The sequence below is a fragment of the Eretmochelys imbricata genome, chromosome 1, assembly GCF_965152235.1.
Source record: "Eretmochelys imbricata isolate rEreImb1 chromosome 1, rEreImb1.hap1, whole genome shotgun sequence".
Lineage (NCBI taxonomy): Eukaryota > Metazoa > Chordata > Testudines > Cheloniidae > Eretmochelys > Eretmochelys imbricata.
Window position 1 is genome coordinate 50333749 of NC_135572.1, and position 27243 is coordinate 50360991.

The 27243-nt window shown below is 43.7% G+C and overlaps 1 protein-coding gene across 2 annotated transcripts in view; it reads right to left on the minus strand.

Annotated features, from left to right (window-relative positions):
- Positions 1-27243, minus strand: part of STARD13 (StAR related lipid transfer domain containing 13) — a 500497-nt gene that overhangs the window by 23567 nt on the left and 449687 nt on the right. For both annotated transcript variants that reach the window (XM_077810186.1, XM_077810194.1), the window contains 4 exons: positions 17442-17505; positions 9985-11369; positions 7821-7994; positions 4095-4254 (listed from right to left, as the gene is read on the minus strand). In XM_077810186.1, coding sequence (XP_077666312.1) covers positions 4095-4254; positions 7821-7994; positions 9985-11369; positions 17442-17505 — 1783 coding nt within the window. The remainder of the gene's footprint in view (positions 1-4094; positions 4255-7820; positions 7995-9984; positions 11370-17441; positions 17506-27243) is intronic.

Here is a 27243-nt window from a genome sequence, read left to right on the forward strand (position 1 = left end):
CTTCAGCTATGTGAATAGCATAGCTGAAGTTGCGTACCTTAGTTCGAAATCCCCAGTGTAGCCCAGGCCCAAGATACATTTTTATCTTGTTTGCTTTCTATTCTGAAGGAAGTGGTGATTCTTAAAATGAGCCCTGTTAGTGCCTTCACAGCAGTGTTGTCCTTTCACAGTAGTTCTCGGAAGTGGAATTCCCCTGAGGTGAATTCCTGAGCATGAACCACATATTTATTCCCAAGTGAGTTTCTGTTGTTCCATTTGGGAAGTATTCCTGTTGTTTTTCTTCAGTTTATAGGAGAAGAGGTGAAATACTGAGAAAATCTATAAAAAGAATAAAGTGGGCATATTTTGGGCTTTAAATTATAAAGCTTGCTTCCTCATTGCCTGTTGTGTATAGCTAGTTATTTGTTTTGTTAACTTGGAGTCAAGGTTACTGGACAGCATATCCCACCCACCAGCTCCAACCATGAAAGGAACTAAATATGCAGTTCAGTCATGCAACATCTTTTGCTTAATTTTGCAGCCTCCATTCCAAGACCCATGTAGCTCCATCCTCATCCTGAACAATTAATGGATGCTCTTGAAGTCCTTCCATGTTCAATGGTCATATACTGAAACGTTTTGATGATTAATATAGAGATGATGTGGCTTTCGTAAATTAAACTGTACGTAGTTCTGTGCATGCTGTGTATTAGTTTGTAAGTGGAATACAGTGTCAGATTGCAAATAGTGGTTTTGAGATTTTTCTCTTATGTCTAGGAAAAGTTATATAAGTGAGTTATATCTGTGATGTTTGCAATCTGAATTTATATGTAGAAATTACAGAACTGAAATCTGCACTGTGTGCACATTGGTGGATTATGTTTATATTCAGAGGTAAAGCTGCCCTTAGATCTGACAGTGAAATCATAGAATCATAGAATATCAGGGTTGGAAGGGACCCCTGAAGGTCATCTAGTCCAACCCCCTGCTCGAAGCAGGACCAATTCCCAGTTAAATCATCCCAGCCAGGGCTTTGTCAAGCCTGACCTTAAAAACCTCTAAGGAAGGAGATTCTACCACCTCCCTAGGTAACGCATTCCAGTGTTTCACCACCCTCCTAGTGAAAAAGTTTTTCCTAATATCCAATCTAAACCTCCCCCTCTGCAACTTGAGACCATTACTCCTCGTTCTGTCATCTGCTACCATTGAGAACAGTCTAGAGCCATCCTCTTTGGAACCCCCTTTCAGGTAGTTGAAAGCAGCTATCAAATCCCCCCTCATTCTTCTCTTCTGCAGGCTAAACAATCCCAGCTCCCTCAGCCTCTCCTCATAAGTCATGTGTTCTAGACCTCTAATCATCTTTGTTGCCCTTCGCTGGACTCTCTCCAATTTATCCACATCCTTCTTGTAGTGTGGGGCCCAAAACTGGACACAGTACTCCAGATGAGGCCTCACCAATGTCGAATAGAGGGGGACGATCACGTCCCTCGATCTGCTCGCTATGCCCCTACTTATACATCCCAAAATGCCATTGGCCTTCTTGGCAACAAGGGCACACTGCTGACTCATATCCAGCTTCTCGTCCACTGTCACCCCTAGGTCCTTTTCCGCAGAACTGCTGCCTAGCCATTCGGTCCCTAGTCTGTAGCGGTGCATTGGATTCTTCCATCCTAAGTGCAGCACCCTGCACTTATCCTTATTGAACCTCATCAGATTTATTTTGGCCCAATCCTATACAAGGATTATACAAGGAAGCTAAATACAAGGATTATACAAGGATTATACAATCCTATACAAGGATTATACAAGGAAGCTAAATACAAGGAAGCGTCTGGCTCTTCTCATCTGGATTGTCCATCATTTCTTCTCTCCCTTTTGAATCCTCACCCAGCCTGGTATATTGAATATACTAGACTCATGGCCACGATTGTTTCTGTTCAAAGTATAAAGCTCTGCAGCGTGCTGGACAAATGTGAAGCAAAACCTCTGGGTTTGGGGCAAAGGCTCCTTGCTGGCATAAACAACCTTTAAAAATTCACAGCTACTCTAGAACCGGAGGTCAGACATCAAATATCATCAAAACAATCTCCTGTTGCCTGACATTCAGTTACTGCTAATCTCTACTATTGTGTAATGATGTTACTCCTATTTCCCTTTCTTTGGAAAAATGCTCAATTCATCAAGAGAGGGTAGTTCTTGGTTTCATAAAAGCAGGTGTTTCAGGCTCTCTTCAGTATTAGAGATAAAAGAAAAGGAGGACTTGCAGCACCTTAGAGACTAACAAATTTATTTGAGCATAAGCTTTCGTGAACTTTGTTAGTCTCTAAGGTGCCACAAGTACTCCTTTTCTTTTTGCGAATACACACTAACACGGCTGCTACTCTGAAACCAGTATTAGAGATGTATCCTGTAACTACAAGGGATCCATAAACACACAGACACCAACGGATTTATACTAGAGATTAATTTATCCCACTCTCTTTATTTTCTTCATGTGCTGTGGATAGTCTATTCTGCAAGTGCACAGTTGATGTAGGATAGAAATAAAAGCTCAGCCAACAAAGAAAGGTACAGAGACTTCTCTTTGTCAGGGTTGTATCTGAATAATCATTTTCAATCCTTAATGGCCTGGATTTCCTTACTTCATCTCAGAACAGTCACAACTATCCCAAGTGCCCATAGCCATACTTTACAATTATATAAACAACTGCAACTCTGTTAAATACATGCAGTGGCAGACCCAGAAGCGCAGGGCTCTAGGCTGGCTCCCTACACGCACAATGAAATACCTCTAATTAGCCATTGTACAGGGAAGTGCTGGAAGCTGCTTAGGTCTCTAACGAATCCAGTGGCCAGACATTAGCTGATTCTGAATTAGATGGGATAAGGAGAGGAGGTGTCAAGTGCAGAAGCTGAATTAACAGAACATTTGAAATCCTGTATCTGGGTTTGCGTGCAAGTCTCTGCACAAATATGTTTTTAAATGTTCACAGTCTGGAAGCAGTTTGATGTTAAACCCTTCCCTCTACCTTTACCTTTTATTTAATATTTCCTCAATTCTACCATTAGGAGAGTGGAGCTGGCTTTCTCCTATTGCTCGGACACCTTCCAGTGGCCTCTTGAAGCAGAAACTTGAACGTGTCATAAGAGATGCTGTTCCTGGCCAGCTTGATTCTCTCTGTTGCTTTTTCTTTTTCTGGTCTCTGTCCTGTTTTCCTTTGTTTTCTACTTTCTTCCACTGTTACTCATCATTCTCCCAATTGTCTCTGTTGTTCTATTTTGCTCTCTGTTCCCTTTCCCTTCCCTTCCCTCTGTTCTCCTTTTCGCTCTCCTATACATATTTCCATTCCCCCAACTCCACTACTTAATCCAGCCCTGCTTCACCTCCTTGCTCTCTGCTCCCCAATTCTTTCACTCTCACTATACAAGCCCAGATACCATGGTGATGGGCGCTGAATGAGAACTTAGCTACAAAGAGTTGTGGTATGATTTCCTCCCTGCCCCTAGTTATCTTCCCATTTCTGCCCACAGTGCCGAAACTCTCATTAGGCCATTCCCACAGCAACAGATCCACTCCTGCAGCAAGCACAATGTCACAAGCAGAGCAAGAAGCAGAAACTCTGGTAAATTCAGAAGTGGGCCTGGGGGCGTGTGGGAAACATGCTGCTCCAATGTTAAAACTGGGCAAGCATTGTTGCAATGCAGAACAAAACATCAACTTGCTCTCTGAGCTCTCTGGACACAATATATGCTGTGAGCATGTATCATAGAATCACAGATGATTAGGGTTGGAAGAGACCTCAGGAGGTCATCTAATTCTACCCCCTGCTATGTATGTACATATACATAGAGCTCTGTCTTTAGGGGAGGAACAATAAAGGTATAATAGCTATGTCCCTTGGATAGCGAGTAATACAGCAACAAAATGGGTGTTAGTAATATGTCAGTCATTGTCCAGTGCTACCATAACCTGCATAGTGCTCTAGAATGGTGTGGCATTGATGTGGGCTGGCAAAGTAAAATGTTTATACAGTAAAACCATTTCAACTGGCTTGATGCATAGCCTGACTATGGAAAAACCCTTTGAAATTTAGCCAGGAATGTAAAGTCCATACCTGATCTAGACAATTGCTGCGTAAGTAGCGCAATGCTTGTTGCATGCTCTGTGGAAGGGGTTGCCCCGTCCTCTGGACATGAACTATCAAAGGCACACCAAAGACATTCTTGTCCTTGTAGTCAGGAACTTTCATCCTCTTCATGAACTTTGGTACAGACCTGGAATTCACACCATTAGCATTAAACTGTGAGAGTACTTACATGATCCTACTGGCTAACATTGCTGAGGGAAGCCAGTAAATCTGACGGCAGCTGAATAACTGGTAAAGACAGCTGAATAAAAGTTTCCTTTCTAATACATGATATATGAATCCTTTAAAGTCTGCACATGCTATGGTCTTCTTGAGAGCCTTTACCAGCAGATTGCCTGTGGCTGTATGCTTGCCTTCAAAATATCTGGCATGGACGGGCATGAGCAGCACAACAAAACATAGTGGAAGATGTATCTGAAAGAGTGCAAGTTCATTTCTTTAATGTGTCCCATGATTTCTATGATATCAGCTTTGTGATTTAGCATTTCTGTGGTCCAGTAATTTACAGTAATAAATTACAGAGAGAAATCATTATGTGGCAAATGCATCCCTGATGTAACTCAATTGATTTCTGGTCAAGTAGATTAACTAAACTTGGTGAACTTTCTTTCTCCCATAAATGATGGTGGAAAAGAGACCAAAAGGCCAGATTCCCTTTTGTGGGAATCTTTGCTTCAGTAGTGTTAAAACATGGATAAACATGGCTGGAGGTTTCGAATTTTGTGTGAGAAGGAGTTAATATTTGGATCTAAATGACCCACTGGAGGAGTATGGAAAACAACATCACAGCTACTTGTAATTCCAATTGTCTATAATGCTGAGCATGAAAACTTAGGCCCAGATCCAAAAAGAAACTTAAGTGTTGTGATGCTCAGCAACCTAACACCTAACTTTTAGCCACCTAGAAAATCACAGGAACACCAATGAGATCCACAAAGCCTAAGGCAGGTGCATAGGCTCTCTGTGCAATGAATGGGGAGAGAGAAGTGCCTAAGAATGCAATCCACAAAAGCCAGCAGGTTACGTGGGGCGCCACCTAGATGCCAACCAGAGCACTGTGTTCTAAGCCCCCTCCCCCATATATAGATGCTGAACTGTGGGTTGCAGGGAGACTCCGATCTCTGGTTGCGATAGCCAGGAACACTTCTCCTGGAGTCAGGAGGCTTAGGCACCTAAGTCATTCCTTGTGAGAATGAGCGAGGCAGGTGCCTAACTCCACGCAAAATGGCTGGAGGAGGAGGTGCCAAGTGACTAGAGCACTCTCCTGGGATGCGGGAAACCCCTGCTCAAATCTTTTCTCCCTGTCAGGAAGAGAGGGGAATTGAACCTGGGTAAGTGCTTTAACCACTGGGCTAAAGATTTTAAGGTGGGTGCTACCACCACCACATGCTCATCCTCATCCAGACAGATTTGGAATGGGAACTGATCCAGTAGATGGCCTCTACTGCACTGGGCTCCATGGGTGAGATCCTTCGTGGATTGCTCTGCGGGTTAGACAGGCATACAGTGCCTAGAGTGAGATAGCAACATGCATGCTCTGCAGCAGAAACTTAGGCTTCAAAGGAGCTTTTGCAGCAAAAATTTAGGCACCGAGTAAGTTTACGCATCTACAGGGTTAAGCGGCAGCTGAGCAGGATTTTTGTGAATGGCAGTGGGGCCTAAAAATGGGACTTAGGTGCCTAAGTCTGGGTTTTAGACAGCTGAGTATCTCTCAAAAAGAAAAGGAGTACTTGTGGCACCTTAGAGACTAACCAATTTATTTGAGCATGAGCTTTCGTGAGCCACAGCTCACTTCATCAGATGCATACCGTGGAAACTGCAGCAGACTTTATATATACACATATATAAGTATCTCTGTGGATCTGGGCCTTACAGATCAATTACGTGATCATTGAAAATATTTGTCAGGGGAGAGAGCTCCTTTGCGCAAATCAGCAAATTCCAGAAACTGCTGAGTTCTAATCACAGCTCTGATACAGAGGCTCCTCCTGTGGCCCTGAGTAAGTCCCTTAGGGCTAGATTCCCAAAGGAGAATTAGCCATTATAATGCCAAGCATTTCAGTGCCTAACTTTTAGGCACCCTGCCCCAGCTCTGAGTTAGGTGCCAAGGCTCCTTATACAAGGCATAGGGAGAGTTAGGACCCTAAGACTGGGATTCACAAAAGCCAGCACGCTCAACAGGGAGTTCCCTAAACCAACCAATACCAGATGCTGACCAGAGGGGTATGTCCTAAATCCCATGCCGCTCAGAGAGTTAGCGTCTAACTCTGGGTTGGAGGGAGTCACCTATCTTTGCTTAGGATCAACAGCCATAAACCCTCTCCTGGAGGTTTCTTTCAAGAAAGGTGCCTAACTTGCTACAAAATGGCTGGAGGAAAAGCCCTTAACCTTTACCCATTAGGGCACTCAGCTGGGATGTGGGAGACTCTTCCCTCTGCCTGAGGGAATGAGATTTGAACAGGGGTTTCCTCACCTCTCTGCGGATGCCCTAACCATTGGACTATAGAATCATTCACTCCCCCACTGAATATTTATGTATTTGTACACTGTGGAACAGCTTCAACAGGAGACATTGAGGAATAGCCCTATATCAGGATCCCCCATAGCCCAGTGGCTAGCACACTTATTGGGAGAGGTGGGAGAACCAAATGCACAGCTCTTCTCCTCATCATGCAGAGTGGGGGAATAGACACAGAGTCTCCCACATCTCAGCTGAGTTCCCTGACCAGTGGGATACATTTTATAAAAGAGGCTGCCACCCCCCTGCCTCATGCTGTGTGTTTTGTGGTGCATTAGACAGGCCTTGAGAATACTATTGGATTGGGCCCCACAGCTGAGCTAGGCAGGGGAATGCCTAGTTGCAGCATCCCTGTAGGATCTAGGAACCTGGGCACCTAGACTAAGGTAGCTGTGTGCATTTCCAGAGGCAGAAACTTAGGTAGCTAGGGGACTTTTAATGGTGGAAATTGAGATGCCGATGACCTTTAGGCTCCTCCAGGGTTAGCCAGCAGTTGAACAGTGGTGCTGACATTTTAGTGTTCGGCACCTAAAGTGGGAGTTAAGTCCTTTTGTGACTCTAGCTTTCTCTCATCTCTCTTTCTCCATCTGTATCTTTGGAGATACCTTAATTATTTTGCCAAGCTCAGAGAGGCGTTTGTGAGGATTAGTTAATGTTTGTAAAGTGCTTTGAAGGTGCAAAGCACTGTCTCACTGTGAAGTATTATTATTATCATTATTAGACTAATGTTTCTGCGTATATGGGAGAATAATATTTTCTAGATGACTTCCACCTACCCACTGCTAATTGCTTCTTTTTAATATTAAAAACAACAAAAACAAACTTGTATACTTGATGAAAGCTGCTTCTTTCAAACCACAACTTTAGTTTTAGAGAACCTTATTTTAAAATTTCCTCTTTGTAATTATTCACTCCTACTCTTCTTGTTTATTTTTCTGGTACTTGGCTGCTATTAGAGAGAGGGTGGGTGTCTAGTGGTTAGAGCAGGGAGGTGGATCAGACCTCTTGGGTTCTATTTCTGGCTTTGCCACTGACTCACTATATAACTATGGACCAAAATGCACTTTCTGATTCTCAGATGAAAGGGGCTAGGTTAGTGGAATGATAATAATATAATTGGGGGAAACAATTTCCTTCTAAATATATCTGTTTTGTGAGACACATAATGCACTTACCATGTCCAGCCATGTTTGTTTGACATGCAGTATTTTTCCATGATGGCAGTAAGGCGAAGTAAGGAAAATTTCTGCAGTAGATTCAGTTGGGCTGCTGATTGATTACTGAGCTGTAGCGATGCTGCGGAGTGGCTCGGGCCATGAGAGATCTGGAAACTATGCCAGCGTAATCGCCTTCAGCAAAAGAAAGGAGGAAAGGAAAATGAAGTTATACAGTGCCACAATTAAGAAAAATGTGATGATATACAGTATTTGTCAATGTAAAATCAGTGATTTCTTGTGAAAAGGACTGTTCTTGGGGACAGAGAATGCAGTGCCTAGCTTCTGTGAGGCTCTAGGAAGCCTGATCCAAGGCCCACTGAAGTTAATGGAAAGAATCCAATTGATTTTAACGAGCTTTGAATCTGACCCAAGATACTTCCTTTATATACCGACTCATTTTATATACTGACTATTGCAGATAACTCATTTGCATTTCCTTTGCATTTCTTCTTCAAGGTATGAACTTTGGCCCAAATTCTGCAAACATTTAGGCATGTGCTTAATATGTGAGTAGTCTCATGTGGAATTCAACACAGTAGTAAGCAATATGGCTGGTTGTAAGTAATTGAAGTGTTAAGCCCTTTGAACGCATATCTGGATCTGTATGTGTTTTTACCCATAGATCAAAATACATAGGGCCAAATTCTGCTCTTGGTTACAGCAGCATAAATCCAGAGTAATTCAAATGACTGATACCAGAATGTAAGCGATAGCATAAGAGTCCCTCAAAATAGTCTAAGTGCCAAGTTTCTTTCTTTTCGTGACCAGTTGTTTTAGTACACGGTGTTTAGTAAGCAGTTCCCAGGTATACATTCCATAATCTGTAGGGAGTATGTGGGTATCTTTTCTTTTAAATTCACTTTCCTGCCTCCTGGAGCCTCTCCCACATGATATGTTTTAGTTAGTAACTGTATCCCCTGCTTTGTGGGTTGGACAAAGGCTGCCTAACTGAAGCCATGTCTGACAAAACCTCATGTGCTTGTGGGGTAACCAATGATGCTTTCATAGGCATGTACAGTGTCACTTGAATGCATCCGATGAAGTGGTTTGTAGCTCACAAAAGCTTATGCTCAAATAAATTGGTTAGTCTCTAAGGTGCCGCAAGTACTCCTTTTCCTTTTGCGAATACAGACTAATATGGCTGCTACTCTGAAAAGTGTCACTTGAGTGAGTTTTCAGTGTTAAGAGAACTATACAGAAATGAAAGCAAAGGTAGGTGTGAGAGGGTGCTGTTTGGGTATAAATAAAACTCAAGTATCTCAAAGCTTGATTTTTTGTGTGGTGTCCAGTGCTGTAAAGAACAAACAGGAGATTTCAAAGATTTCTCATGTTAATTGTTGAAAACAAAATAAAAACAATGGCCCAGTGGAACCTTTGTGGGTGAGCACATGGAAGCGGTTGGCCTTGGAGCACAGAGTGCATAGCACCATGCCTGGCAGCCACACTCCCATTGCACATTCAGACACCCCCACCCCCGGCAGTGCAGCTTCACGAAGTCCCTTATTCAGGCCTGTGTCTTCAGGGCACAACCGAGCCTCTTCTCTCAAATTCACAAAATTCATTAATAATGCAAAATGATTTTCCAAACACTCGGTGTCACTCAGGGTGGTCCAGCCTTACATTTCCATTAACAAATACATTGGGTGTTAACCAACTAGGACGGGCTTTGGGGAAAACTGTAATTTCTACATAAGAGCACAGGGCCACTTTTTCAAAGCGGACTCTAATCTTGTGCATGAAAATTTGGTGCCTGCCTCTGTTTGCACAAATTGATGGGCACATTTTAGAGGCCAGTTTGAATATACATCCCATTGTGAATATGACACCATGTTTTTTTAACTAAAATACATTGTGGAAGAAAGTGTGCACTGTAGTTTGCTCTATTACGATGACTCTGCACCTTTTTCATACCAGGGCCCCCTTCTCCTAGAAGTCACCTTTTTATCTAGCTGGGTCCCCCCTCCCAATTTAGCAATATGGGCAAGGAAGGGTGATCATGACCCTTTGACACCTGTTCACAATGCTCAGATAGTGTGCCCCTGCTTTATTATATCGTTTTTCACAACCTATCCCATTAATAATGAAAAACAGAAGGAATTATTTAAGGAATTATGCTACCAACCTGTTTGGTCTGGTGAGAGATGCCCCTACACCAGAGTCTCTCCTGTCCCTAATACCAGTGGTTTCTGATTCATTGAGAGATGTTCCATCTCTGTCCATATCACTGGGTGTAGTACGACCATCAGAAACAGAGTTCCCTTCAAAGTCTAATGTGATTTGGGTGGGTGACTGGAATGGCAGCGATGCAGATTCCCCAACCAATAAATCATTGCTTTGCAGCTCTGGCTGTAAATCCTTTGACCAGTGGTTTACAACCTCTTTAAGTCCATTGACATGCTGCAAAATGTCATCTAAATGAGGGAAAAGGTCATCTTTTTCCAAGTCCAAAAGGTCTCCAGTGCTGGCGTACAAGTGGGAACCTGGCACATTGTCATAAATACTAACTCTACTTTCTTTAGGACAGCAAGCCATGAGTCTGGGCTCTTTAGGAGTAGAGTACTTCTGTTTGCCCAAAGAGATGCTGCCTGTCCTCCAGTTTACACTATTACTGTTGTCAGTAGGTGAGAGACTTTCAATGGAAAGTGCCTTTGGAAAAGTTCCAGGTTTGTGGTCCTTGGGAATATGCACAACCAGGTTCTCTTGGGAGTGAAATTCATTTTTACGGTTTTCGTCTACTTGTCTCAGGGCTGTTCCAGCAAGAACATCCAGGTCCTCCAGGTACATACCACCTCGCTTGTTTGTTTCATAACACTTGCGTTCCTTAAAACATGGTGTGCTCATGCCACTGCTGCTGTTTTCTGACTGACTACTGTCACTGCTGGACTTGGCAGAAAAGGAAAGTCCTCTTTTGGCTGCATCTTGGGTTAAGTTTTGGAGGTCTCCATTCACTATCTGCATATAGTGCATGTCCTTTAAGGATTTTGGCTCATGTTGAAGAATAGGTCCGCTTATCTCTAAGACACCCTTTAGTTTTCCGTGTGCACCTCTAGGCTTTAGCGTCTCCATGCGCTTTAGAAAGGTCTTGGCTCTCGTTCGTGTTGGTTTCTCATTCTTAAGGTTACAGGAGTAATCTGTGATCTCCTTTGGAATCTCGGAGAGGGTACAGCTGATGGGAGTGGTGTAATGTGTAAGTGTGTTTTCTATACTATGCTGTCCTGAGCAGTCACATATCTCCCTGATAGTGCTGTTGATACCAGACTGATGCCGACTGTCACTTCCCCCACTGCTCTCGCTGTGAATAGACGAGACCTCAGGCTCACTCAGATCAGTAAGGACGCTCTCACTGCTAGGGGTGTTTTTCATTTTAATGTCCCCTGAAGACTCATGTCTATCTGATCGGTGAAGCAAAGTGTCAATGTCGTCCACCCGAGACCATCTTCTGCTTGTCCTTTGGAAAGTCCATTTATTACTGATGGCACAGAAGTCTTCTTCATCTGAGTCTTCACTCTGGAAAACAGCATGTTACACTTTGTTCAACACAGCACTTTTCTTTCTTTTTCTGATTACATTGTAACAAACATGAATCCTCTGCTCATACAGTGAAAGCCATAGATGGCAACATGGCTCTAGAAGACTGCAGTCTGTTCTTAGCATAATGGATATCATCAGCTCTTTTACTGCAGCCTTTCTCATTCCAGAGCAAAGACTCTGCAATTAACATGCTACCATAGAAGGAATAAGGCCCTGTTCCTGCCTTATAGAGCTCACGAGTGGACTATGTGCCCATGCAGGGCCTGTTGACTTCAGCGGGGCTTTGAGCAGGCACAAGCAGTCTGCCTGCGCTCTGCGCAATGCAGGATTGCGGCCTAAGCAGTTTTTTAAGAATACGGGGGCAGGGGAGGGGCTTCCTCACAGCAGTGTTGGCTGGATAAATACATTAAAGATTATGAGGTTATGAGATGCTACAGTAATAGGGCCATGTGCATACCTCAAGCAAACTATCGCCCCATTATATTTTGTTTTGCTGTGAGAAGTAAACAGATATTTGCAATGGCAGCAGGAAAACCTATTAATCATCTGAATTAACCTGTAGGAAGATTAAGTCTTCAATTAAATTTGTTCATTTATACACACATACCCTCTAGACAAAAACAAATATTTAGAGATAAAATACCAAGCACGATAAACTATGGCAACAATGTAGTAACTGAATAAAATAAAATAAAAATCATTAAAATAAAAAGATGCAAAGGTCAATATGAGATTCTGCTACTCAGTTGTCCCAGACAAAACTGATACACTGTCAGCATGGGCCATGCAGTTTTTTGTTTAGCTCACTACTCACTAAGCCAAAGCCCACTAAAGTCAATTAGCGTCTTTCTATTGACTTTGAACCAGTCCCATACCAAGCTATTCCTGTACAGTTGTTTTAAAGTAGAACAAACTAACTTCACCTATATGACATCGAAACAGTCGTCTTATACTCCCTCATTCCTGGAAGCAGCAGTAAGGCAGTAAAATATAACAGGCTGTCAGACTAAAACAAGGCATAAACTAAAAAGACTATTTTGGGATTGGAAAATTCTCATTTTAAAAATCTATTCTTAGCAGTATTTTTATATGCCATTCTGATAGTAAAGTTGTATTATCTCCCATCTAGAACCTGGCTGCTTAATCTAGTTAGAAAATGTAAAATAATTTGTAAAATACATCTTAAATAAAACTGAAGTTTGAAAGATGTGCATTGTGATGTAATCAGTAAAGTGGCAGATCGCCCTAAAGTCATATTGTTGTTGTAAGCTTTTGCTAGACCATCGCTTAAAGCTTGACACATCAATTTTAGATCTTGTCCAAACTGTAAGATAAAATAAAGCTGCTAAACCAGAAAAGCTGGTTTGATTCATTTCTATATTATGTATAACAAGTAGCACACATTTCTTCTACAGCTGACATGAGTTCACAGGAGTAAATGCCTAAGTTCTGCAGCTAGGGGTAACAAACAATTAAGCAGCTGGAGAAGCACTAGAAAAAGAGCTAGAAACCGCTGGTCCTGTTTTGGTCATCTTTTCTGCAGGAAAAGGGACGGACTGTTTGACAGCTATGCCTTCTGGTTCTGTGTGACAGTTGTTACTGAAGGGGGAATTCATGGGGAGGAGGACTGAAAACAAGGGAGGCACTTATAAAATCCACATATTATGGCCTTACTAGGGCCACAACGGAAATATTTAAAAAAAACATTAGGGTAGATATTTTAAATATTTTAACCATTATTTTATAAGAACATAAGAACGGCCATACTGGGTCAGACCAAAGGTCCATCTAGCCCAGTATCCTGTCTTCCAACAGTGGCCGATGCCAGGTGCCCCAGCGGGAATGAACAGAACAGGTAACCATCAAGTGATCCATCCCCTATTCCCAGTGTTACGCCGACAGACCCCGGCCGTTGGCATTGAACCTGGGACCTCTGGAGCTAAAAGCCATATGTCTCTTAGCTAAGGCTATAGCAGATTCATTTATCTCTAAGTGGTCTCGGTGCCACTAGAGCGGACAGACCACACCCAGGAGGTGTGTGGGTTACACTAGCTTCTGGCAAACAGAGGCTAGAGACACCATCTCTGCCCATACTGGCTAATAGCCATTCATGGACCTATCCTTCATGAATTTATCTAGTTCTTTTTTGAACCCTGTTATAATCTTGGCCTTCACAACATCCTCTGGCAAAGAGTTCCATGGGTTGACTGTGCACTGCGTGAAGAAATACTTCTTTTTGTTTGTTTTAAACCTGCTGTCTTTTAATTTCATTTAGTGACCCCTAGTTCTTGTGTTATGAGAAGAAGTAAATAACACTTCCTTATCTACTTTCTCCATACTAGTCATGATTTTATAGACCTCTATCATATCCCCCCCTTAGTTGTCTCTTTTCCAAGATGAAAAGTCCCAAACTTATTAATCTCTCCTCATATGGAAGCCGTTCCATACCCCTAATAATTTTTGTTGCCCTTTTCTGAACTTTTTCCAATTCCAATAGATCTTTTTTGAGATGGGATGACCACATCTGCACGCAGTATTCAAGATGTGGGCATACCATGGATTTATACAGAAGCAATATCATATTTTCTGTCTTATTATCTATCCCTTTTTTGATGATTCCCAACATTCTGTTAGCTTTTATGACTATCGCTGCACATTGAGTGATGTTTTCAGAGAACTATCCACAATGACTCCAAGATCTCTTTCTTGAGTGGTAACAGCTAATTTAGGTCCCATCATTTTATATGTATAGTTGGGATTATGTTTTCCAGTGTGCATTACTTTGTATCTGTCAACACTGAATTTCATCTCCCATTATAAAGCAGTCCACTGCCTAGGTGCTGAGGGCCCTCTACCACACAATAATAAAATGGTAAGCTACACTGCAAACATAATAAAAGACATTGGGGCAGATCCTCGGCTGGTAAAAATTGTGAGAACTCCATTGAAGTCATTGGAGCTATGACAATTTACACCAGATGAGGGTCTAGTCCCTTTGTCTTAAAACCCAAAGAAATAAAGCTAAAGTGGTGGAAACAATGCGCAAGAGAATTAAGGGAGATGGGGACTGTAACAGGAAAGGGCAGTAAATATGAAGCCAACAATGTTTCTACCTAAAATATCCTTTGGAGGACAAAAAGCTTAAAGATACTTTTAAACAGTGGCTAGAGATGAACAATGAACATGAACAGTGGTGGAGAACGAATTCCACATCCCACTACAACAGAGCCAGGATTACTTGCTAACTAGAGCTGGCTGGGAAATGGATTCTTCTTCCCGGAACTTTGCAATGAAAATGAGAAAAAGTTTTGTCGTGTTGAAATTTTCTATGGAAAATTGTCAACTTTCCTTGAAAAATCAAAACCACAAAAATTTTGATTCTGTAATGTCACCTTGGTTCCTCATGAGAGGTTCCTGCAGAAGGCAGCTAATCCAAAGGCTAATTTTTGTCTGTCCAAATCACTTAAGGGAATATTTTCAGCACAATATACGAAGATTTATCTGTGCAAATCTCACTGAAGTTAATGGAAACTGAATTACTAAATCCCCCACATGGCATATGTATCTCTTCGAGTGATGTGTGGTTGGGTCGGTGGAGGCGGGGAGAGTGAGTGGAACAAGCTTTCACCCAGATTAGCTTTCCCGATAATGCTGTTTGGCAGCTTGCTTAGCTGTGTTTTCATGAATCTGTCAAGCAGCTGCAGACTAGAACTGTGCAAAACGTTATGTTGAACCTCAGAACCGGGTAATAGTAGGCTGCTTTTGTGTTCCAGTAAGACAGCTTATTGTAAAGGCTATTTGTACAGACAGCATTTAGACCACAGGAACATTTCCCAGATCTGTCGTCGTTGTGTGGAGACTCAATTATAAGCTCTTCCACGCATTCTTATTGTCCAGTCTCTCCGTCCCCAGTTTCCCACCCAGGCCCCAATATTACTTTGACTTCTAGTCCTCCTTCCCACCCCTCACATTTCTTTGTTCCCACAATTTCCTCTGCTCCAGTCATCCTGCATGCCTGCTGGCCCAACTCTCATTCCCTGCCCCTCCACATTCTCCTGTTCTCTCATCCTCTCTTGCCTCAGACACCTATGGGGGAACGAGTTTACATTGAGCGTTGGTTGTCTAGCTTCTGTTGCGCTGAAATGGTGGCTAAGTTTACAAGGGCACTTCCACTTGTAAAGGCTGTAGGGAAATAGTGGCCATGCTAAATAAGGGAAGCCTGTGAGTTCAGTTCCATTCAGAACAATGGGAGATGGTGGCTATCTTCAGTAACAACAAAGATAGTGAGAAAATCATTGTCTCTTCCTGACATAAAGAGCAGCTTTAAAAAAAAAAGCCAACCCCCACCCCCAAACCACCACCTAAAATCATGGGGTTTGCAATAATATCACAAGAGTGGGGGTCTCTGCCTCTGAAGAGGCAAGGTTGTGGGGGTGGGGAAGAAGAAGGGCCAGTTGTCCACTCACCAAAGACCCCAAGAAGTGATAGGGGTCAGTTGGCCACTCCTTGAATGTTTTAGGATGAGAGGAGAGAGGTGGGAATTTTAAGTTAACCAAAAAATGAGGACAGAAGGCATCTGCACTGAACCTGGCAGGTTTGGCACAGCGACGAACTGCATCTACACAGATTTTGGTGGTGCAGAAACCCCTACACCCCCTGTGAATAGAACCCTAAATTGCCAATCTCCACTTTCCCTTTTGCTGATCTGGAATGGATGCAGGGAAAAAGGCAGGAAGTAACATTGCAACAATTTTTAAATAGCATAGCCAGTGTTCATCCATGTTTTGTTTTTTCTATTCCCTCTCTTGTTTAAGCTGCAATGTCTTTGATAAAAATAAGAAAAATGAAACCACCTGAAGCAGCGAAATGGTGCAGTGGGCTTAGTACATTAGGTTTTCACCAATGGAGACTTGGGTGTGTATTTCAACACTAAAATGAATTTGGATGAGCTGAGTCTCTTCCTATAGCACACATTTGTCCACATCATAAAGCCGCCACACTGTTTGGTGGACTGGCACTCTCTGTTCTAGAGAGACCAGAACAGGGATTTAACATGAAGGTTACATACACTTATCAAAGGCAGGAAAACCCCTGCAAGTTTGAAGTTGGAAAAAAGGATGGGACCTCACTGGCGTATACACAGTTTGGAAGAGAATGGCCAGAAAGGATGGTGGACAGGCTGTTTGATGAATGTCGCACACAAGAACAATCTGGTATGAATAGAAGGTAAGAAAATGTCCGGACAGCTTCTGTCTGAATTCCTTTGCACAGACAGCAGGATAGAAAGAGATTAAACTGCCAGTGGTATCAAGAGGAGCACCTCATATGGGCAGTTTTCGAAAGCGTTAGACAAACACTCTGAGGGGAAAAAGTGATATATAGCGATATCTCTCAGAACCAATGATTTCCATCATATGGTGTTGCTTATAAAGTGCCCCTGCGCCAATGTCATGAGTAAACTAAAAAGCTCAACTGTTATGCTGGAGCCATCACAATTTTTTAAAAATCAATAAGCATTTTTTGCATTCCTTATCGAAACCCTTTGAGCCTTAAATATTGCCTGTGTTATACAAAGAGGTTGTAAGTACGGCATGGTTTATTTTCATATTGTTAACTGGTAGTAAGTCAGCATGAGAAATAAGGAAAGCTATTGTTTATACAGAAGCTTCCATTTTTTCCTGGAAGGATTTTCCATTATGTGATGACATGATATGGGCAAATGTGACAACACATTATAATACCAAGGCATAATACCCTTTTCCCCTTGACTGGAATTGAACATATATAACATTTAAATTACTGCTTGTGTCCATGTAAGTCTTTTAACACTGACCCTGCTGTACTATTCACAGCTATTTATTTTTAATTCATATTTAAAGGCCCTGATCAGGAAACCCTATCCCTATTCAGGATAGCACTTAAACACATGCTTAGAGTTAAACATGCTTAACTTAAACTTAAGTGCTTTCCTGATTTGGGGCCTGATTGCAGGAGCTCTCATTACAATGGTAAGAACAAAGCCCAGAGGTTTTCATAATGTTTACTTGCCTTTTTCCTTTGGAAGTTCACATCGAGTTTCATTGAGGCACACTTGTTCAATGTGTTCAGTCGTCTACAGGTAAAGAAAAATCCAAAGATTAGCATCCCACTAATTCAAGGGCATGACTTCTCATGATTTCAAAAGATCCTCTCACCTGCTTGTGGAGTTGTAACTTTACACAGCAGGATTCACTACACTTATTTCGCTCCATGCTACAGACTTGTGAATCAGAAGGGCATGTCACCGCTGTCACTACCTAATGCCTAGCTCTTTATCCACACACCACAAAACATTTTATAAAGGCTATAAAGATCATTAAACCCATTTTACAGATGGCTTAAATGAGGCACAGAGTGAAAATGTGATTTGCCCACTGTGTGTGTAATGTTATCATTCTAAAACCCCTAACGAATGTTATGAGATCCCAAAGGATGTATTAGAACCACAAAAAGTGCATTTAAGATTTGATTCCTCACTTTAGGCATTTAGGGCTAGATCCACAAAGGGGACTTAGAGTGAGAATTGCAAAGCCTAACTTTTAGGCACCCTGCCACCTAGAAGAATACTCAATCCTGAGTTAGGCTCCCAGGCTCCCTATACACTGCATAGGAGAGTTAGTTGCTTAAGAATGGGATTCACAACAGCCAGCACGCTGACTGGGGAGCCACCTAAGCCCTGCCCCTTAAAGGATGTTTGGCACCTAAAAGAAGGTGCCTCCCTCTGCTTGGGATTCACAGCTGTGAACCCTCTCCTGGAGTTAAGCACCTACGCCAGGTCTGTCCTTTCTTGGAAAAATTGAGGGAGGAGGAGGAGCTGTCACCATGCCCCACTTATACTCACTAGCCTAGCACTTAGAGCCTATCTAAATAAAGTTGCTATGGCGTTATTATCACTTCAAAATGGAATAAGCCAGTACACTCCTGCAAAATCAGCTCATCTCTCTGTGTGGCTGAACCAGGTAGCTCACTGAGAGACTCAAGTTTTTAGAGGTGAACGCCTGACCTGATATTCAGCGCTACTGAGAATGTGCAATTCTCTCTGAAATTGCTCAGCACCTCAATCAAGTCATCAATCTTTAACTCCAGAAGTCAGCAAGAGAATGGGCACTGGAGAGGTATCTGCTGAAAAGCCGAGGGACAGCGTAAGCTTTGTGTCTCTACACACCTCAAGAGGTGATTTTGCCAGCAACTTTCTAAATACTTTAAAAAGGAGCCCTATGCTTATCACCTATTTGCAACTGATGGAGAGGAGAAATTGGAGTAGAAAGAGGAAACATTCCAGATTCAAGGGGCAAAGTCTTTCCTTGCCATCAGTACAATGTGATATGCACTTGAAGAACAAATGAGCAAATAATTATACATGGGAGAAGGGGAAGTAGGATCCTACAGACAGTGGCTTATATTCAGGTACCCCACTGAATTCTATGGAATTGCTCAGGTCTAACCAAAGGCACAATTTGTCTCAATATTTTAAAAAGGGCCTCCAGCTCCCTGGTGGAAAGATACTGAAATCATTTGGTCAAACAAACAATGAAAAAAAAGCAATTCGTTTTTCACTGACCCTATCAGAACACAAGGATTATTTCAGTACTGAAGCGGAAGAGTTGATCTCATTACTTAGCTGGACTGGAGACAGAGAAAGCTACAGTATTATCATGACTGCTTTCTGAACCCACTCCATCAAAACACAGAACTACCTTCTAATAGGAACCAGGAATTCAACCCCTGCTTTTAGATTTAGCCATCTATAAAATAATGACATGCTTTCTGGGGTTCTTCCAATATGGTGAAAAGATTCTGCTGGTGAAATTAGAGGACCAATTATCAGATTTATTAGTTTTCCTGTTACTGGCATCTGAAATTAAATCCAGTCTGTTTGAACTTCTCACATGCTGTTGATGTGCCAATGGCAGCAGACAGCTTTCCCCATCTGCTTATATCCGTTATGTGAATGATAGCTAAACCTTCACAGAAACAAAAGGCTCTGACGACAAAAAGACTGTCACTGATGTCCTGATCAAAGAGAGAGAGGCCACTGAAATGCTACCTACACTTTCATGTCACTGCCTCAAGTCATGGGAGAGGGCTGTATATTTAGAACTTTAACAAAACATGACATCTGAGCTTGAAGGAAAGACAGTAAAATCCATGCCAAATAAACAATCCAGAGTTTAGCTCAGGATGGTTGGGCTTTTAAAAAATATTTATCAAAACACTTGTCAGGAAAGCTGCACAGAATTTGGGGAAAGCTTGCAAATCATACTATAAAAACAGCAACACTGACGTCAATTTAATGCGTCCTTCACAGCACAATGGCAGCGCAATTTGAATCATCAACATCATATGTCTCTGATACAGTACCTACGCATTCAATATTTGTTGTTCCTGTCTTTTATACTGTAAGCTCTTCAGACTCAGGAACTGTCTTCCTTTTGTGACATGCACAGCACCAAACAGTGATTAATAAATAAATAACAATATCGTACAGCAGAAGCCGTGTAATTGGAAGCCCAGTGGGTGGCCTATTGTCCCACTTAAACAGCCTTCCAGATTATCCTCAGACATCCTTAAAGTGGCTTGGAACTGTATTAACTCCATTTGGGTCTGGGCTGCAGCTGCTCCGTAGCAGCTGCAGGGGAACCCAGCCAATGGCATACCAAGGTCATGCAGAAGCTATGTTGCCAGGAGGCACTAAGTGCAATTGAATAGCATGGAGGGGTCAGCCACCTATGCCCCTGCAGATCTGGGGCACCCTTTACTGTGACACCTTTATCTCCAAGATACACGGATTTGAGAGAACTCAGTCCCCCAAACTCTTGTGACTTCTCAAGGGGACGATCTGCAGGAAACTTTGCCAGCAGCCTAGCCTCCTATTTTGAGTTAGTCTATGGGAGGAGGACAGCTGATCCTGTGATAGGAGACTCTGCATAGGAGCCAAGGACTGAACACTGAGGACACTGTGCTGCTGTAGCACGTTTGGTGAAAAGATGCTAGGCCGATGGGAGAGCGCTCTCCTGTCGGCATAATTACTCCACATCCTTGAGAGGCGGAAGCTATGCCGGCGGGAGAGCGGTGCGGATGGTGCTTAGGTCAATGTAACTTGCATTGCTCAGGGGGTGGCTTTTTCACACCCCTGAGCGACTTAAGTTACACAGCTTAACTGGTGGTACAGACCTGCCCTGAGTGAGGTTCTCCCCAGAGGTGGTGCGGGAAAGCTTGCACTGCCAAGGACCCTGCTGTACTTGTTCAATGGCTAAACACAAGATTTAGTTTTCCAGTGTTATCAATCCAGCACTTTCTAGGAGCTCTAACATAGAAGATTGAGGTATTTAGACTTTACAATATGCTGTATGTGCCTTGGGCTTGATTCAGCCCTCACTGTAATTATTAGGAGCCTGTCTATTGCCTTTAATGGGAACTGGATTGAGCTTTTTTTTCCCCAAAACCCAAGTTTTAAAAAAATCCGGAATTCTGTAATAACACCGTAGAGTATTGAGTATATAATATACATTTAAAAAATCCTCACCAGTATAATAATCTATATATAGTTCCCCTTGGAGCAATTACAAGCTATGAAATAGAGAATAACTATGTAAAGAATGAATGACCCCAGTTTAAAAATATTGAATTCAATAGGGGCTGGTGAGTGCTTCACACTTTTGAAAATAAGGGCACTTATTTAGGGGCCTAAACAGTGGTCTAAGATTCAAAAATTGCACACATGTGAAAAAACTTGTTCAATATATTTGCATGAAAAACAATATGTTAAAAGAATGTTATTCAGGTTGCAAAGTCAAGCATTTAAGTGCTAGAGTGTGCAACCTAAATAATGTTCTTTTAAAGTAGTTTATTTGCACATTATTTCCTAGAGTTTTTTTAAAGGAAAAAGGTAAAAACAGAGTATTACACACAGCTGTAACACCTCCACCATGCCTCACAAGCAAGGTTTGAATGCTGAATTTTCACCACTGAAGTATATACTTATGCCACTTGAGCGATAGGACTAATTTCAGATGGCAGTAGCAGGAGAAATCTGTTATCTCTCACTGAGGGACTGTCCACTGGAGCCAGGTGGTGGGTCCAGGAGTTGGTTGGGGAGAGCCAGGCCCAGAACACATCAGCTGAGAGAGATCCTGCTCCACCATTGGGCCCCTGGAGCCATGTGATGAGTTAGGGGGAAGGCAGGTGGAACTTGGCCTGGCTCTTTCCCTCCAACAGCTGCTCTGAAAGTTCAAACATCTTCCCAAATCAGTGCCCATTGTTGCTGCTTTGGAAGTAGGCCCAGCCACAGAATGTTCATGTTCAATTACCATTTTGGCTATCTGACAAATCTTGCCTCAGGAATGCAAATGAGAGAAAGGAAACGATGATTTCGTACCATTTATATCTCAATAACGCCTGAATAAAATTTCATGGGACGAAGAAAAGGTACTTCTCTAACCTGAGGGCTTTCCCCCTGCCAAATTTCAAAGGCATGTTGCAAACAACAGAGGTATTAGACTAGCTCAAAAAGAAAATCACTAGAATTTATAAAATGTGAAGTGTTAGGCTTTCTGAATAGAGGTTGCTACTAGCTACCCTATAAGAGAAGTGCTTTCTTTGTGGTGTCTCTCATATTCTCTTTTACACTATATTATAACACAAAAAACATTGTTAAAATAAGGTGAAAGGGCTGACTTCTGTCCACAAAAGCTGAGAAATTCAGAGCCTAAGCTTGAGCGGTAAAAATCTGTTGGAGAGGGTTCAGAGTTCAAACTCTGCTCAGTTTAAAGCGTTGTTCTGATAATTCAGCTTCAAAGTTACACTGCAAATGAAAAACCTATATAGTTGAGTTAAATATCTCACTAATCAGTCTAAAGGCTTGGTCATGCATTCTTTTGAAGTCAGTGGGAGTTTTGGGTGTCTAAGGAATGTGAGATTGGGCCCTCTGAGGGACATTCAGCACATACAAATAATAGTTGACTCTTTTTGTTTTCCAGCTGTTGCCTACATGACACCCCAGCATGCATCTTGTAGTAATGCTCCAGCCATCACACACCACTGAGAGGGTCTGGAGCTTGCCTACGGTGGTCAGATAAGCTATGGGGGGGGGGGTTAGAGTATATTGCATAGTTTTGAAAAATGTGATTAGATAGCTAATAAAATACAGATGCTTGTAAGTATGTGACTTGCCAGCACAATTCGTTGTTCCCGTTGAGCACACTCATTCATATGGGCCACCGTATACGGGGAAGTAAAAACTGACCCTTCCCCTGTCCCTCAGAGGTCCCACTAGGTCAGTATAACAATTAAAATATTGACAGTAATGATCTCTTGTTGGGTATGAGGCCTCTCCGTTTGGAGAAATTAAGTACAGCTATGGGTCAGCAAGGTTCCGTTTGCCCGAATTTAACATAGAAACTTGTCAGAAATGTGTGTCTATGAATGGACCATGGGACATAAATATTGACAGCCAGATGCACCCAATGGCTCTCAACTAAGAACTGATCATATTACAATGAATATCTGGGATCTGAAAAGATATCCTTCCAAACAATTTAACCTTTGACAGAATAATGGTTCTGCCCCTGCCTGTATGGTAGATACAGTGTTATTCTCCCCATACAACTATGGATTAGACCAGTGGTGCCCAAACTTTTTCTGTCGCTCCCCTCTCCTTAGCAGTAATGGAATATGTCTGCCCCCCTCCCCCCGTTACGCACAGCCAAGGCTTCCACAGCAGAGGGGCTTGGGCTGAAGGTGGAGCTGGGGGCAGAACTGGGGATGGGGAAGGAGTTGGGGCTAGAGATGGAGCTGCTTGGGGATAGAGAGGGAATGAGGGTGGAGCTGGGCTAGGATGGAGCAGTGGGTGGAGTGGAACTGGGGCTGGAGGCAGAGCTGGGGGCAGAGTGGACCTGGGGCTGGAGGCAGAGCAGGGGGCGGAGTGGAGCTGGGGCTGGAGGCAGAGCAGGGGCTGGTGGCGGAGCAAGGGGCGGAGTGGAGCTGCAGCTGGAGGCGTAGCTGGACTGGGGGCAGAGCAGGGGGCAGAGCAGGGGGCGGAGTGGAGCTGGGGCTGGAGGCGGAGCTGCGCTGGGGGCAGAGCAGGGGATGGAGTGGAGCTGCGCCTGGGGATGAGTTGGTCTGGGGGCAGAGTGGGGCTGGGTGGCGCTCCCACCCCGTCTCCCCATGGGGGCTGGCCTGGGCCCCACTGCGCAGCCCCTGAATGTTCCTCTGTGCCCCCATAGAGGGGCATGCCCCACAGTTTGGGGACCACTGGATAAAAACAAGCAAACAACAAACAAAAAATAAACAAAAAACCCTGTGAAAAAACAGGTGGGTTTTTTATTTTCTGGTTAAAATAATATACAGAGCAAATTAAAACCATAACCTTTAAATATAACCATGTGGTGCAGGCCTTGGACTATACCAGAGTCCAGAACACAGCCCAACGTTATGGTGGATCGACGACACACCTCGCCAGCTGCTACCTTATTCTCCAGAATCTCATCTTCCATTTCAAAAAAGGTCTCTAACTGTTCCGGTTGCAAACAAATCCTCAAAAATATGAGCAGGGTGTGACCTCTGCATGGATGTTTTTGTGAGTCTGCACAGAGCTCGGAACAGCAGCTCTGTAAATGAACTGACTCATTCATCTCAGTGAGGTGTTAACTCAAATGCCCAATGATCATAATTTAAATGTCAGCACTGTTAACTATTTCATTCCTCATGTAAGAAAGGAGAGGCAGGGTCATATACCTGCATAATTTACTGTGAGTGAGGCCATGTTTTGGTGCCACAAATAGGTGGCATTTGGGTGATACCACCACCACTTTGTTTCTCCCCTCAATCAAGAATGAACCTAGATATAGGAGCCTGGAAGACTCCATGGGCACATTCAAGCCCCTCTGATGGAGAGCCAAGCTCAAGGAGCCCAATGGAGCTCAGAGAGCAGCACAGTCTTATGCTGAACATCTGTGTAATCTACTGCGAGCAGCATCTCATTTTGGTGACTCTCATGAGCAGAGCTTATTTTGTGGGTGGAGTAGACAAGCACCACTAACCTTTCCCCCCAGATTTGACCCTGGATTATACTGAAACATGCCTTCCTTCATGCCAAACTGGAGTAGTGGGCTTGATTTATGTGTGTTTGTGGGTGGACAGAGGCAGGGTTCAATAGGGAGTGGAAGGAGAAATCCTTTCTACCAGGCTCTGGAACAGCAGGGGCGCTGGTCTGCAGCCGCTCACACTCCCCTGCACTATGGAGAATAGGATTCACTGAGAGTGCACCCACACGCGAGCTGGGATCTAATTTCTAGCTCTGACAGACATACACACACTAGCTTTGACTTAGCTAGAGCACTAAAAAGAGAAGAGAAGTGTAGCTGTGGTGGCATGAGCAGTGTGAAGAGTGAGCTGCCTGGGTAAATACCTCGGTTTCCAGGCAGGATTGTACTCAGGGTGGCTGGCCCATCCTACCGCCTGTGCCGCTGCAGTTACTCTTCTATTTCTAGCCTGACAGTGCCTGTACGTCTACCCGAGATGGATATTCCATCCCCAGCTCGAGTGTAGATGTATCTTGAGGGACCTCATCCACTGGCTTCTCCCAAAGCCTGCTCTGAAGTCCCCTGCCGCAGACTCATCACTCCTTGCATGCATATCACCCCATGTGCAGTGGGTTTAAGATGTCTGGAACCAAGAATCACTTCCAGGCTTAATGTGATACTGACATTATGAAAGCTGCAGTTTCATGTAGTGGACCCTGCCTTATTACGGGCCTGATACTCCCTTGTACCCACCCAGCTGGAGAGAAGCAGAACCCAGGCCAAATGGAGCACGGGAGAAGGAAAAGGGGAGCAGTCAGTGCCTTTGCAGTGTCATTTCCCTGCCCCACCCAAAGTCCTTTTCCAGGACTGCCACAAGATAGGTGCTCCGCAGCAGGTGAGGGATTAGGGTGGGGCACAGCAGAAGCTGTGTGTGGTACACTCCCTGCAGGCAAAGAACAAAAAGCGACACAAACAGAAACACATTAACTCTCTGGCAAGGGTGGAGCTGTGAGCATCTGCAACTGGGTGTTTATACAGCACCTAACGTAACCCACACACCTCATGGGAGCTATCCCAGAGTGCTCCATTGTGACCGTTCTGAACAGCACTCTCAACTCAGATGCACTGGCCAGGTAGACAGGAAAAGGCCCACGAACTTTTGAATTTCAACTTCTTGTTTGGCCAGCGTGGCAAGCTGCAGGTGATCATGCAGAGCTCATCAGCAGAGGTGACCATGATGGAGTCCCAGAATCGCAAAAGAGCTCCAGCATGGACTGAATGGGAGGTACGGGATCTGATCGCTGCATGGAGAGAGGAATCCATGCTATCAGCATTCCGTTCCAGTTTTCGAAATGCCAAAACATTTGTCAAAATCTCCAAGGGCTTGAAGGACAGAGGCCATAACAGGGACCCGAAGCAGTGCCATGTGAAACTTAAGGAGCTGAGGCAAGCTTACCAGAAAACCAGAGCGGAAAACAGCCGTTCCGGGTCCGAGCCCCAAACATGCCGCTTCTATGATGAGCTGCATGCCATTTTAGGGGGTTCAGCCACCACTACCCCAGCCGTGTTGTTTGACTCCTTCAATGGAGATGAAGGCAACACGGAAGCAGGTTCTGGGGACGAGGAAGATGATGATGATGAGGTTGTAGATCGCTCACAGCAAGAAAACGGAGAAACCGGTTTTCCTGACAGCCAGGAACTGTTTCTCACCCTGGACCTGGAGCCAGTACCCCCCGAACCCACCCAAGGCTGCCTCCTGGACCTGCCAGGCGGAGAAGGGACCTCTGGTGAGTATACCTTTTAAAATACTATACATGGTTTAAAAGCAAGCATGTTTAATGATTAATTTGTCCTGGCATTCGCGGTCAGTACAACTACTGGAAAAGTCTGTTAACGTGTCTGGGATGGAGCGGAAATCCTACAGGGACATCTCCATAAAGCTCTCCTGGATGTACTCCCAAACCTTTGCAAAAGGTTTTTGGGGAGGGCAGCCTTAGTCCATCCACCATGGTAGGACACTTTACCATTCCAGGCCAGTAGCACGTATTCGGGAATCATTGTAGAACAAAGCATTGCAGTGTATGTTTGCTGGCGTTCAAACAACATCCGTTCTTTATCTCTCTGTATTATCCTCAGGAGAGTGAGATATCATTCATGGTCACCTGGTTGAAATAGGGTGCTTTTCTTAAGGGGACATTCAGAGGTGCCCGTTCCTGCTGGGCTGTTTGCCTGTGGCTGAACAGAAATGTTCCCTGCTGTTAGCCACGCGGAGGGGGAAGGAGGGAGGGGCTAGCCACGCGGTGGGGGGAGGCAAAATGCGACCTTGGAACAAAAGCACACGTGCTATGTATGTAATGTTAACAGCACGGTTTACCATGAAAGAGTGTAGCCACTGTTTTATAAAATGTGTCTTTTTAAATACCACTGTCCCTTTTTTTGTCTCCACCAGCTACATGTGTTTCAAGGATCACAGGATCTTCTCCTTCCCAGAGGCTAGCGAAGATTTGAAGGCGAAAAAAACGCACTCGTGATGAAAATTTCTCTGAGCTCATGCTGTCCTCCCACACTGACAGAGCACAGATGAATGCATGGAGGCAGACAATGTCAGAGTGCAGGAAAGCACAAAATGACTGGGAGGAGAGGTGGCGGGCTGAAGAGAGTAAGTGGCGGGCTGAAGAGAGGGCTGAAGCTGAAAGGTGGCGGCAGCGTGATGAGAGGAGGCAGGATTCAATGCTGAGGCTGCTGGAGGATCAAACTAATATGCTTCAGCATATGGTTGAGCTGCAGGA